The sequence below is a fragment of the Vipera ursinii genome, assembly GCF_947247035.1.
Source record: "Vipera ursinii genome assembly, chromosome: 1".
NCBI lineage: Eukaryota > Metazoa > Chordata > Lepidosauria > Squamata > Viperidae > Vipera > Vipera ursinii.
In genome coordinates, this window is record NC_139512.1 from 129,812,040 (window position 1) to 129,827,553 (window position 15,514).

General features: G+C 35.5%; 1 protein-coding gene across 1 annotated transcript in view; it reads right to left on the bottom strand.

Moving 5' to 3' along the window:
• Positions 1–15,514, bottom strand: part of MYLK (myosin light chain kinase) — a 190,013-nt gene that overhangs the window by 112,250 nt on the left and 62,249 nt on the right. The window contains exons 5-9 of the mRNA XM_083377923.1: positions 12,477–12,642; positions 8,478–8,643; positions 6,796–6,832; positions 4,349–4,926; positions 2,527–2,730 (exon numbers count right to left, since the gene is read on the bottom strand). Coding sequence (XP_083234049.1) covers positions 2,527–2,730; positions 4,349–4,926; positions 6,796–6,832; positions 8,478–8,643; positions 12,477–12,642 — 1,151 coding nt within the window. The remainder of the gene's footprint in view (positions 1–2,526; positions 2,731–4,348; positions 4,927–6,795; positions 6,833–8,477; positions 8,644–12,476; positions 12,643–15,514) is intronic.

Here is a 15,514-nt window from a genome sequence, read left to right on the forward strand (position 1 = left end):
ACCTGTCATTAGAGGAAAAAATAAGTTACAGGAAGCCACTGGTTTGATGTTTGTAAAAAAGGTGAAGAATCTGGGTGTAAATATGACGGCAAAAAATTTGAATTTGTATAAAGATAATCATGACAAAATGTGGAATGAAATTAAGAGAGATCTAGATATCTGGACAAATTTGAAATTGTCTTTGATGGGCCGAATCTCAGTTGTTAAGATGAATGTATTGCCAAAAATGTTGTTTCTATTTCAAGTACTTCCAATTATTGAAAAGTTGAATTGTTTTAAAGAATGGCAAAAGGTATTATCGAAATTTATCTGGCAGGGGAAAAAACCTAGAATTAAGTTCAAGCTATTAACAGATTCAAAAGATAGAGGGGGCTTCTCCCTGCCAGATTTGAAACTTTATTTTGAAGCTGCTGCTTTTTGCTGGTTGAGAGATTGGTTTGTGTTAGAGAATACCGATGTGTTAGATTTGGAAGGTTTTGACAATGTATTTGGATGGCATGCATATTTATGGTACGATAAGATAAAGGTCCACAAAGGCTTTAAAAATCATATAATTAGAAAGTCATTGATTAATGTGTGGATGAGATGTAAAGACCTGTTAGAAAGTAAAACACCCAGGTGGATTTCGCCACTAGAGGCTAAGACTCAGAAAAGGTCAAATATGGAAACCAAGTGGCTGAAATATTAGGATATATTGGTACAAGAAGGAGACCAATTTAAGATAAAAACATATGAGCAGTTGAAAGATAATGATGATTGGTTTCAATATTCCCAAATGAATGAAGTGTATAAAATGGATAAAAAAAGAGGTTTTCAAATAGAGAAATCCAAATTGGAAACGTTACTGATAGATACAAAATTAAAGAATCTTTCCAAGATGTATAATTTATTGCTGGAGTGGCACACAGAAGATGAACAAGTGAAATCAGTGATGATTGATTGGGCTAATGATGTGGGGCATAACATTATGATGGAGGACTGGGAGAGGATGTGGAAAAAGGGTATTAAGTTTACAGCATGTAATGTTTTGAAAGAAAATATGATGAAGATGATGTATAGGTGGTATTTAACACCGGTTAAACTTGCTAAAATTTATCATACATATGATAATAAATGCTGGAAATGTAAAGCTGTAGAAGGAACCTTTTACCACATGTGGTGGACTTGCCCCATAGTAAAAGACTTCTGGGAAAAGATTTATAATGAATTAAAGAAAGTTTTGAAAAATAAATTTATTAAGAAACCAGAAGCCTTCTTATTGGGTATAGTCGGAAAAGAAATTCCCCCAAAAAATGTTACTTTCTTTCTGTATGCCACAACAGCGGCGAGAATTTTGATAGCTAAGAATTGGAAGACACAAGAAATACCAACGGTGGAAGAATGGCAGATGAAAATGATGGACTGTATGGAACTCGCTGAACTGACAGGGAAAATCCGTGACCAAGGAGAAGAGTCGGTGGAAGAAGATTGGAAAAAATCCAAGGATTATTTGAAGAAATATTGCTATACCAACTAGTTTGAAATGGACTTGGAGGTGTTTATAGGTTGTAGTTTTAGAATTTAATGTTTAGTATTAAGGATAGTATGAAATAATGATTGTTAAATGATAAGAAATTAAATATAGGTAGATATTAAATATGATTTAAAATTATGAAATAGAAATTGCTAATGAAGATTAACGAAGAAACGCAGATAGGGGGGATTCGAGGAAGTCACCTGAAAATGATTAGAAAGATTAGGAATGATGGAAGTTAAGTATTCTTTTTGTATTTTTGTTGTTGATTGTATTGTTTATGTCATGTCTTGTTTTTTATATGTATTTTTTTGTTTAAATATATGTTTATATAAAAGCAATAAAAAATTTAAAAAATAAAAATAAAAATGAGAATGCAAATTGATATCTATAAATTATTTATCATTCATATTTCTAAATTGGCTTACTTCTTGGTGAATCTAGGCAGCACACAAATTGAAAACCAAAGAAGTAGCACAGAAACAGACAACAAAAAAGAAAGATAGTCATCCCAGTGAAACAGACATAAAACACATCACAAAGAAACCTCATATCCACCCTAGCCCAAAACTTGGGGAAGAGTCACATCTAAAAGAATGTAGTACTGGCATTATTTAGTGTGTTTTATACTACGAAAGACAATATCTTTTTTTCCTTTTTCCAGGTGAAGAAACTGTTATGTACCTGGACCTAAGCATACTTTGCAATTAAAAGATTGAAGTAGCTCGAGGGCAAGGACGTCTTTCTCCCGCCGGAAAGCTGGTCCAATCGGCAGCGGCTTGGTTTGACAGCTAGGAGTCTCGTGGCGGCTGCGCTTGCGCAGTAGGCGGCTGTGCTGACAGCTGAGTGCTGTCAGCTGCTGCGCATGCACAGTAGCCTGCGGCAGCTTTTGACAGCTGTCAAAAGCTGCCGCGTGTATTCCTGTCAACAGTATTTACCTCACAGATTTAAACGGTTTAACATGTATTCATAACTTAACAGTATAACATTAAATACATAACAAAGATGCTTACTTTTTACTGTTAATAGCCACCTGGTTGAAGCTTGGCCTCCAGGATTGAAAGCTTTGCAAGAGTAAAATCCGCTGTCTTCCGGCTGAGTTTTTTTCAGGCATAAACAATGGACCCCATCTTCTTCATATATCAGGATGCTGTCTCCTATTTCCAGAAGGGCTCCTTCTTTGAACCATTCAACAGTTGCCTTGGGTTTCCCTGAAACTAGTTCGTTACAGGCGGATTAAGCATGGGGATGGTGCTCTAAAATTTATAATTTCACAATGTCCCAGTATCTTTCTTAGCTACCACCAATTTCTAGCTTCGCCTTTTAATAAGTAACCATAATTTTGACACTGCTAAAAAGTTACTCAACTTTTCAACAAATCAAGATTAGATTTGTATTGTTCATTTTTTATTGGCCAGTGACCAAAATAAAATTCTTCTTGTCTAGATTAAATTTTACAATCATAATTTATAGTCACAATCTTACAGTAGTTGCAAAACTATAATATGACATGTTTGGAGAAAGTTGAATTTGAAAATTTTTACAATAAATAAGGCAGAATATTTTCTTGCCTCATCCCATTGATTTTAATCAGCAGACTTAAAAAAGATTTTATTTAACCAGATCCACAAGACAGTACTGCAGAATGAAATATTTTTTCCATATTTTCCTTCAGATTTTTTTAAAAAAATGAATGTAAACCAAAAAGCAATATCGCATTATTATTCAGTTTTTAATTTTGAAAGTTAAAACAAATTGTTATATAACATCAAAATCCATTAGACTGTGCTTGAATTTAATTAAGAGAGTTAATGATATAAAAACATTGAACTTATTGTTCTAAACAGTTGAAACATCTTCCTATTGTGAATTTGCCATCTCTGTCTAGCAAACATGTGGTAGCAGGATATTTTTGAATGTTCCTCCGTGTAAAAGAACAAGGACAACATAACATTTATTTTAAACCAACTCTCTGCTAAATCTCCTAGATTTCTATACAGGTAGTCCTTGGGTTATAATCACAATTGAGACATTTGTTAAGTGAGTTTTGCCCCATTTTATGACCTTTTGATCACATGATCATGGGGATGCTGCAAAGGATGTAACTGTGAAAAACAGTCATAAGCAGTGGTGGGATTCAGCCAGTTTGCACCAGTTCAGCTGAACTGGTAGCTAATTTTTTGTTGCTCAGGCGCAGAATGGACTTTCGGAAGCGGCATCCACACAGAGAACATGGAAAGGGTGTAATGCACGTGATTCTCCCTGTGAAGCATAAAGTAACACAATCCAGTCTATTCCATTCCCTCGTGCTTTTGCATACATACCCATGTGTTACTAATATGTCATTTGGATTTCATTATCAAATTCTAAAGCTGAAAGCGGGAGTGTCATCTAGCCACTTCGACCTGTGTGATCTGATTGTAACATATATTTTTTTCAGCTCTTCCAGAGGGTTTCCCCCAGAGGGGACAATATGCTGGGCATCAGAGCTGAACTTGCATACCATTCTAGGCAAATTGAGTACTATGCCTCTTGCACTTCATCTACTTTTTGCAGAAGACAAAGCCTCATGATGGGAGGTGGTAATGCTGTACAATAGAAACTAATCGCACTTACCTTATAGTTACAGTAAGTGTAGTTATTTGTCTATGCTTAAGGGAAGGAAGAGGCCAACCCATATTGCCCCTGTTATGTAAAAGCTCTGGCTGCAAACATCTCAAGCCTCGTCAATGATAAACAAAAAACAAAAAACCACCTTTGATATCCCCTCATGAGATGGCCATCCATTTTCTGTTTAAAAACATCCCAGAAAGGAATCAGCAAGTGCTTTCTTACCTCTGCATCTAAATGTAACCTCTTCTCCTTCTAATGCTTCCTGGCTTTGAGGACGACACTCAAATTGTGGAGGGATTCTCTGAATCTTTATTTCTGCTGCACTCTTCTTTAACGCAACATGATTTTCCAATTCTTCAAAGGTCAGATTATCTGACTTGGTAGCAAAAGCAGCCTGCCAATCTGCTGCCAGCAATCGCTTTGTTTTTTCTCCATTAGCTTCCTGTTCAGAGGAAACTGCCTTCAATTCTGCCTTTGGTCCAGGTTGTATTTTCACAGAGCGAAGAGTTATAGTGCTTGATGTTTTCTGCAGAACCTGTTGGCTTTTCCTGTCTTCTTTAGCTGGCTCTCTGTTGGGTTCCTTCATTTGTTGCAATTGATTCTCTCTGGCTTCTTTGGGTGGAGCAAGCTGAATTTCTCTCTTCACCAATGTCCGTTCTTTGGATTCTAGCGAAACCTCTGTGGTGGTAGATTTGAGGTCTTTAACTACCCCATTGCTAGTGGGTTTTCTGAACTCTGAGGTTTCAATAGCTTTGGTAATAATGGTGGATTTTGTAGAGGCACTGGGTTTTGTTGATGTGCTAAAGGGAAAACATTTTCTTAAGCCAAGAGAACAATTTGTAAAAGTAAATTTACTTCTTAAAAAACCACTTGTTTAATGTTTGAATGTAGAGTTTAGACAGATTATTTAATTTCTGTTCCATCAAAAGTGTACAATATTTTATGTAAAAGGAACAGATTTTTATTTTGACATGCTACTTCAGTATAAACAAGAAGATCAGGGAACGATGAGACAAGCCACCATTTATAAGGCCAATGTATATATTACGAGGCAAACCAAATAAAAATTCCACATTTATTCTTCAGCATCTTCAGTAAAAGGAATTTCAGAAAAAAGGCATGAAATGTTCAGTTCATTATAAGTTTAGTGGGTGATATTTTTTTAAGAAATAGGAGCAGAAAACCTCTACAGCAGTATACCACGCTTTTTTGCCTACTCAGGTAGAGCTGTTCTTGTATTATTATTTTCTTTACTGACCTGTGTTCCCTAAAGCTTCAGATAGGACGGCAAAGATATCACAGATATTTTAAGGTCATCCTGTGCCATTTATTCAATGGCAGAGTCACTTCAAATTTTAAAAGAGCCTTGGTGGAGCAGTGGGCTAATGCCTCCTTAAGTAACACCAGCTGCCTGCAATTAGTGCAGGTTCCAGTCCCACCAGGCTCAAGGTTGACTCAGCCTTCCATCCAACAATGAGGACCCAGATTGTTGGGGGCAATAAGCTGACTTTGTAATAATGCCGCTTGGGGGGGGGGCGAAAGCCCTAATAAGCAGGCATATACATAGAATGAAGGCTATTGCTAAGCACATTGATTTCTTTAGATTGTAAGCCGCCCTGAGTCTTCGGAGAAGGGCGGGATATAAATGGGATTTTTAAAAAAAGTAAGTGCTTCAAGATCATCTTGTCCAAGACCCCTTAGATAGCCACTCATCACTATTTCATCAGCCACAGTTGGGAGCTGCGTCTAGCCCTCTCAAAGAGTCACTGTTAACATTCCTTCCACTTCTCTAATACATACAGTCAGGGAATAGGACCTCAGGTATTCTACTCCAAGCAAGTAATGTCTTATACAATTCAGATCCATCATATCCAGACACATTTTACTCAATTTCACCTATTCATTCTGCTTTCAAATTTGAACTGTGCATATGTAAAAAATAACTAGGAACAAGCATTATAAACTTTGCTATTCATTAAAAATGTGTAGCTAGTAAACATCTGGATAAGCTTGAAAAATGCTGGTGCTTTCAAAGTCCTTTTTTTTTGCTGCTTTAATGATTTGTTAAAGCAGCTGCGGCTTTTTTTCAGGCTTCCAAGAAAGCTCTGAGGAGGATCAGAGAAGTGGTGTGCCTTTTTAGGTCTGAAGTACTACTTCTGAACCATGCATGTAGCTCTATTCCAAATGCATGGCCAGATGGTTCGCCATTGGCATCAGCTCCCTCACTGCAAAGTTTAAGAGATTTAAAAAAGAACCAAAATCTCAGAAGTCAACTAAATCATAAGATCTCAGTTTTTCCAGTAGAGATTTTAATAGATTGGCTCCTTTTCTATTTTTTGATTATTGCTAACTTTATTTTTTTTCCCTTGGGACTATGATATTGATGCTCACCATCTGAAAGTGATATAATCCTATACATGCCTTTTTAGCTCTACTAATTACATAGTCCCCACCCATGCAAAAGCTGAAATACTCTATTACAGGACCCCCTCTACAACCATATGTCATGTTTGGATATTAAATATTCAATGACATAAATAATTTATTTTCATACAGCAGGTAAGCTGAAGGCTTAAACAATAATAAGTAATAACATAGCATTGGTTATCTGTATTTGTTTTCAAAAGGTAAAAACCAAGATAAAAGAGGAAGGAATGGAGAATACATACCAAAGAGGTTGAGAATATGCATCCCTTTTTAGAGAACCTGAAACGACAAAAGATTAAAAATAAAATTTAACATTTCAAGCTGAAGTACAAGTTGCAGTTTGCTTTAAGATAGAAGAATGATACTTCCTGATGCTTGGCCTGCTGGTAATTTTTCCCTGAACATAGATATCTGCAGGGAAGGAGAAAACAGCTCAAATGACAGCGCTTGTGTGACAAGGTCATCATGCAAATGGCACAACTTTAACACAAGTACAAAATAGCAGCATTTGTACGATGCCAAAATCATATATACACAATCCTTTTGGTACCATCGCAATTTATAGCAGATGTAGTTTCTAGCCACAAAAAGAGAAGAAGGCAATGATATACTTAAGAACATGAAAGATAAAGGTATTTCTATAATAACTTCCTTCCTTCCTCCCTTCTTGTGAAATAATGAAAAAAAGAATATTGATTACTTTAAATATGGATTATATTTCAATAATGAATAATACCATTTGATCCTGAGTGAATTCAAGACGGATGGCATCTTTGAGGCATGATCAGAAAGCAGAAATTCATGTGATTTAGACATTTGATGTGAGCAAATCAAGGCTAGATGAAAGAATTATACTTGGCAAGGTTCAGGTGTACAGGAGAATGGGAAGATGATTGTTAAGGCGGATGACTGAGATCAGGGAACAGAACAAAATATTTTTGAAGTGTTACCATGATTAAAAATGGCAGGGATTTGCTGGAAACAACACAATAGCCACTAATTAAATTGTTGGCATATAACTAACTAGAGAAGGAAATCAAGTGTCTCTGTAGATATATGTTATTTTATTTGATGTGCCTTGACCTTCTGCAATGTTGGCTGCTGCCTTTCATCCTTAATCTCCTTGGTTAGGAATTACTTTCTTACGTTTTGATCAGATTTGAGAAGCTCAAACTCACATGAGATCGTGATTCAAACCTTTTATGATTACAAAATATATATTCTGGTGTTTTTTATTACTATCACAGATTGGTCCGCTCTTCCCTTTCGGCTCCCGCTTCTTTCTATTCCAATTTTAATAATCAATAATCAGTTAGTTTACAGTCTGTGAATGAAAAGATACATTAAAAGGTAGTGGGATTTGCTCTCATTTTATACCCTAGTGGCTTGCCCTGTCAGTGTTGGTCTTGGTAATTCCTTGATTAGTCTGTTGTTTACTGTTAGCTTGTTTGTCTGATTATGTAGCACCAGACCCAGGAATCAATTATGAAGTTAATAGGATTACATTGAGCCAGTCTTTTGTATAACCATTTTTATATAGTTAGGGTGAGGATTAATGGGAAAACCTTATTCTTTTATGAACCATAACCCCTTTAAGTAGTTTATGGGAGCAGAAGCAATTAAAAAGAATGACATCATCATCATCATCATCATCATCATCACCACCACCACCTATTTCACTCCCAAGATGTCTTCAATTTTTTAAATGTGACTAGGAAGAAGAGAGAGGAGCCTGGATAAAATAAAATGCAACTTTTTAAAAAAAAATAAACCTGTATGTTTGGACCATAATTTAGGAGTCACTCTGTAAAAACAGGAGGATGGAAAGAGTTTTGGAGAATAAAAGAAGAACTGGCCCAACTCTTGGAAAACATTTAGTTGGCATGTCTGCATTTTTTTCCCTTTTAGTCTGTTTTAATCATACCTTGAACCATGAGTTCTGCAGTCACAGAAGCCTTCCCAGCATTATTCATCAAGGTACAAGTGTAAAGTCCAGCATCAGCCAGCTGAACATTTTGGATTTCCAAAAACTGGATGCCTGCTTTCTCAAACATGTAAAAACGATCATTTTTCTGCACCTGAATTTCATCCTGCATGCATCAAGAAATAAAATGACATGTCTAGATGTATTCGTGAAAAGAGAGAAAATATCATTTATTTTCATGCTTTATTATTTTCTTTATTTCACAATGCAGTGCTTTCCTTGCATGTTGATATAATATTAAAATGCTCCTCAAAAATAAACCACTCCGCTGTATACCAGAAACAAAGTAATATTCAAAATCTGAGTATTATAGAGTTAGTTTCTGTAAGCAGGTCAGGATCTTCTAAATACTGGATCAAAAGATATTTTTATTTGAATAAAGACTCATCTGAGCACGACATCCTTGAAGTTAACTTCTAAGTGTTTACTTCTCCTAGATTTTTTTGTTGGGCTTCTCAACTTTAAAGCAGGCAATGAAAAAATATATGATAAAGTGGGCCAAAACTGGCTATAATATATAGATGGAACAATGGAAAATATGTGGTTGAAAGGACTGAAATTTACATTACATTATAACATTAAATATATTTTTTATAAAATGAGGTACCACTGGTTTATGTCACCAGAGAGATTGCTTAGAATATTTAAAGGCAATTCAAATTTATGTTGGAAATGTGAGCAACAAGAAGGGACATTTTATCATGTTTGGTGGATACATATATAAAAAAGCTAGAAAGTTTGATACACTAGTAGAGTATTACATACACTTTATGTAAAAAGCTAGAAAATACATACACTGGTTCTGAGGATTTTAAAGATTAATATATAATTGAAACCAGAGGTTTTTCTTTTGTGATTGATGGACAAACAGTTGAAAAAATGTCAAAGAACTTTGTTTTTATACAAGATAACTACAGTGAGATTATTGCATGCACAAAGATGAATAGAATCATTGAAGATAATGGAATTTGCAGAGGGGGCTCAATTGGCTTTGAAAAGATAAAAGACAATATATTTACTGCTGACTGAAAACCCCTTATGGACTTTGTGCATGAAACAGAATAAAATGAACTTATGATTTATAGTTTTGATTAGACATAATATAGAAAGAAGAGAACTATTACCCAGACTAAGAGGTAAAGGTTCAAGGTTTTGGTAATGGTTTTTAAGGCCCTACATGGCATGGGTCCAGAGTACCTCGGGGATCACCTGCTGCCGGCGTCAACTTCCCTCCGCCCTGTGTGTTCCCACAGAGAGGGCCTCCTCAGGGTGCCACCGGTCAGAGAATGTCGGCTGTTGGCCCCCAGGGGGAGGGCCTTCTCTGTGGGTGCCCCGGCTTTATGGAATCAGCTGCCAGTCGAGCTCCGGATGGCACCTGACCTCCGCTCCTTCCGGCGCGGTCTGAAGACCTACCTATTTGAGCAAGCTGGCCTGGCCTGATGGGGGATGTGCTGGGGGTTTTATTGGGGATTTTTATTATTCTACTGTTTTTAGCTCGGGCTCTTATTTAATTCTTTTTTAATTTTTGTATTCTGTATTTTTTATGTGCCCTGTTCACTGCCCTGAGTCCTTCGGGAGAAGGGCGGTATACAAATATAATAAATGAAATGAAATTTATAATTGTACTTAAAACTCCAGTAAAGATTAGAAACTATTTTTACCTTTCTTGGTTTGTTTTTTGTTCTTCTCACTTTATATTAGTTTTTATTAGTTTATATCTTTTAAAAAAATTATTCAATAAAATTATGTATTTTACAGACACACACACACAAGCCAGGACTGGAGGGCAATGAGTGTGTAGAGTAATCATGATCTATAACAATTCCATCTTGCTGACAAGATGTTCCATCCTAATTTCTGCCAATTTGGAGTGCATACTGCTATGCTACCTTTTCCTCTTCCTGAGCTTGATGGGTTACTCAGGGGCATCTCCACTGGACCAACCTAGGTTCCTTGACCGGGGGATATTAAAGACAATTATGATGTAATTAACCATATTCAACTAGAATCTTTTAAACATTTTGTATTAATCACAGACTTATCTTAATAAGTTTGTGGCCCGCGATTGCAGCATGACACATGTTGGATTTCACTTTCTGTTCAGTGGAACTAGTGATCTGAAGTTTGAGGAGCCTTGCCTGGTTTCATTATCATGGACAGATTACATACTCAAGAGTTTTATCCAGAGGTTTATCCATAAACCTCTGCTGGGTAAAGGTCCCATACTTGAATTCAGGTACCCGATGGATTTGAATGGTTTCTTGAATATGCTTATGGAAATTTCTGTATCATTATTCGCAATGCCATTAATGGAAGTTTTTTTAAAAAAATTCCATTTATATCCCGCCCTTCTCCGAAGACTCAGAGCGGCTTACAAGCTGACCCTACCCTACTGTTCTTAAGCATCCTGTTTCTTCTCACAGCCCCTTGGCATAACAGAGAATGAACAGTGATGAAGTGGATAAGATATCAGTTATAGCAGAGCACAGAAATTCTCAGGTATAGTCAAATTAAGTGAAGCTAGGCCTACCTGAAAAGTTCACTTCAATTGCAATGGATATAGAAATAGTACTTTCTTCTCTAAAGCATCTGTACTGAACTAGCCAGTACTGCTTTTCCTGACTGTATGACATTTCCCTACCAAGTTGTTGAAAGGAAGGCACTGGGATAATCGATATTGTGATCAATCTACAGTATTCTTTGTGGACAAGGTAATTAAATCTATTTACAATGTGACATTGGGGCAGATCCCAGAGATGAAACTTTGGCACATGCTTGTCTTATTATATATTATTTATTTATTGGCTTGTAGATCCCAGGAATGTGGACAGGGTATGTGGAGAGACCAGAACTAACCAATGCAGGATGGCCTCATTAAGGGAAGTTGATCAATGCCTCATCCTGGGAAGGATGTGTTCCCTTTTGCTTAAAGGATGCAATAAGATCTCATTTGAATCAGTGGAACTATAGGACTATTTCAAATGCTGGAAAAGGTAATCAAGAAAATGGTAACTTCACAGCTCCATGTATATTGGAATCACGCTCATTTTCCAAATGCATTTCAATGGAATTTTGGCCTGGTCCTCACTTGTATTGCTTCAAAACTATGACAAGCATTCTCAAGGGACTTGCGTTTGACTCCCAGGTCCCTCAGCATTCAAAAAATCTTTAGAGACAGATTTCTTTTACCAGTATTTTCACTTGCAAATGGTTCTGATAACTATTGTTAATTTTAATAAGTTTAATTTTAGCTTCCCATTGCATAGAGATAAGAAATTATCTGATAATTTTATATTATCAGAAGTAAAAAATATTACAGACCACTAAAATTAGAACACCTTGAAATGGCAACATTGACTTGCTGGATTAGAGGAAAAAAGTAACTTAGTTCTTCTTAGTAACTGTAGACTTTTTGTACTTTGTGCTGAAAATGGAAAAAATGAACTTATATTTTATGGTTTGATGCTTAAAAAGGGTAGAATATGGAAAGACGGGATCCATAATGGAACCTTAGACAGAAAGAGGATAAAATATAAATGCATTTATAACTTCTGTGAAGATCAGAAGCTACTCCTTTATATCTTTCATTTTTCCCTTTCCCTTTTATTTACTTATGACTTTTCTGTTAATTTATTTTTTCTTTAAATTGTTATCACTTTTATTTGCAAAAACCTTCTTAATTTAAATTAAAAATTGAGTAAAGTTAGAACACATTGTATGCAAGTCTGTCTTTCAATGTTTCTAAAAGAATACATTCTGATATGCCAAACCACAATTTTACTACTGATGCAAATGGAAAAAGTGAGGATTAAAGAATCTATTTTTTCCCCCTAGATACATAGGAAAAAGAAAAATGACCCATGATTTAAGATCCTCTCAATATACAAATATACTGTAAGCAACTCTTTAGAAAATCTGAATATTATATTACAATTATACCTTGAACCAGATGACCTGAGGCTGAGGTCGCCCTGTTATCTTACAGGAAAATTTACCAGTCTGTCCTTCTCGTACAATAACCCGATTGGGTTTTGTAGCAAATTTGGGTGGACATTCGCCCCAGATGCTTGGCCGTTGTTCTATAGGTAGAAGAGTAGACTGACCCCTTGAATGAAATAATATTATCAAGGATAAATAAAGTAATTGAATATTATTACTGAATCATGCTTCTTAATGAATTTCAGGATATTGCAGGCAATATGTAATATGGTGCTACTCTAGAAGTGAATTCCACATAGTATCCTGGAGTACAACATGTATCTTCAAGCATTAAAAAACAAAAGCTTGGTTTTCCCCCCCATCATTATGAGGAGGCACACATGCCCACATTTGAACAAATAGTAGATTTAGACCTTGTACAACAAGAATATATTTGGTCTCCATGAAAACTCCAAATAATTAAGAAGAAAGGAAACTCTGTACTGTATATAAAACCATGTGAGTGCATGCATCATGGAAGTGCAAGTTCAACAGTTGTACAAGAATGATCTTTATAATACAATTCTTGCATTGAGAATTCTGAATTTAAATAACATTTTACCTCCTGATTTCATCCAATATACAGAAATGCAAAAAAACCCCAACAAAATCCATGCTATTTGACAGATCTAACTGCAGCAAACCAAATAAGCTTTCTTCTTGGTCTTTTTTTTTCCTGAATTCTTGCCCATTTTCTTACCATCATCTGAGTCCATCTCAACTGTGAGAGCCTTTGAAAGATTTATGTAAATGTTGTACTAGCATAAATCAGGTAACTTTCTTAAAGCTACCATTAGATTAAGATGAAAAATATCAATTATCCCCCCACCCCCAAGATAAAATGTAGGAAACTTTTTCATTTGAAGGGCTTGGAAAAAATACCTAACCTAGAAGTGTCTTTCTACCTGCAAAAAAGAAGCCATCGTGATCAAAAGAGAAAGAAAAATATATCTGTTTTTGTAAGAACTGTAACTTGTTTACTGCAGATGATTTGTGGCAATTCATCTAAAAACATTAATTATGAAGTTTAAACAAGGGGCCTGGAAATAACACAACTCTACAGAAAAATCAGAATCTGTTTTGCAAAACTGTAAGACAACCACTCATTTCAAATAAATATTAAATAGGTTATACTTTTTTTTAAATCCCATTTATATCCCGCCCCTCTCCGAAGACTCAGGGCGGCTTACAATCTAAGAAGCACAAATCAATGTGCTTAGCAATAGCCTTCATTCTATGTATGTGCCTGCTTATTAGGGCTTTCGGGGGCCCCCAAGCAGCATTTTTACAAAGTCAGCTTATTGCCCCCAACAATCTGGGTCCTCATTTTACCTACCTCGGAAGGATGGAAGGCTGATACTAAGGTTCTATCAACTTTGACTGGTGATGAAAGGGTGTTGTAGGGGAGAGATAAATGGAATGTATTTTGTTCTAGGTACATGCTGTAAGCCTGCCACTATTTGGCTTGGTTAATTTTTGGAATAAGTCCATATTTGCAAAGTGGGGAGGGACTTCTTGTTCATGATGTTCCAGTCAACTGGTACATTTATTAACTTATGAACATTCCTTTTAAATTTTAAGAAACAAAAGTAATTTAAAAAGTAACACCAAGAAGCTTGTAAGAATCTTGTGATTTGGGAATGAGCAGCTGGGGAACATTAGTTTTTATATTTTCCTCCATTTTAAAAGATAATTATTAGCATATTGCCATAAATATTTCAGAAGAAGGCCTTTTTAAAGAAGATCAGAAAGTGGCCCATGCTACATGCTGCTATGTATAAGATGAATTAAATTAATTACAAATTTTTGTAATGTTAACCTAGCTATGCTTATATTTCAGAAATTCAAAGGTTAAATAACCAATACCAGTTCAGTGAGTTCATCATTTAAAACTGTGATAAAAGCCATGAAATAACAAACAGCAATAGAACATTGAATATACACTAAGCAATTCCTATTTGGTCTTGCTCATACTAGTTCTTCACCAGTTCTAGTGGACTTTGATTTTTATAAATTCCCAGCCCAAAATATTGTTGGCTAAATTCCACACAATGTCAAGAACAGGTTAGGATTAGGATTAAGGGAAGTCTAGCTCACTTTAATGGCAAATATCACAATCACACTTATTTAGTAGTGAATAATCAACAGTGATGAAAATGAAGCTGGGAATTTCAAGCAAATTTAAAGTCATGGTTATCTGCACTGTACAAAACACTTACCCATATGAAACAAGTTTCTCATCTTCTGCAATGTATTATACTACTAAAAGAAACTATGAGATCTCAGCCCAAAAAGCAAATACTATATTGTAAACAGTGTAATACAGGGAAACTTAATAATGTGGATTAAGGTATACTAAAAGGTAAAGAAATTATAAAAGCTGGGCCACGGATGACTTGTCTCTATTTCTTGCTGTTAAAAAAATAGGTTGATATTATAATCTGTACTTCCTAGTGAAATAATAGTTACAAATCATATTAGAAAATGTATGAAATTATTCTTCAAGGGGAAAAAATAAATAGCAATTCAGCTTCCTGAATATGAATCCGGATCAGACAGTAACCTGGAATGTGGGGTGTAACAACAGTGAATTATAAGTCCAGAAAGCAAGTTTCTATTGGCCACACCAGAGATGTCTAGACTAGATCTAAAAGCAAATTTAAAAAGAAATAAATTGGTGGAACAGATTGCTTACATTATAAATTTGGTTAAAAGTTTTGTCAGCTGAACAAAGTAAGCACAAAAGAGGCCAAATGGCTTACAATCCTTAACAATACTGAATACTGTAAAAAGCAAGGAAGATGAATTTGACAGAAATGTACATAAACCTAGGCAAATGAAGCCGAAACACTTTTTTTTAAGTCCAAAGAAACAAGATAATTTGAAAGTGGCTCAGGCAGAAGCCTTCCTGATTCACAAGAGTATAAGAAGGAGAAGAAATACAACACAATCAGATTTGCAACAGCGATACGAACTCCATTAGGTAGGCCAGACAGAAA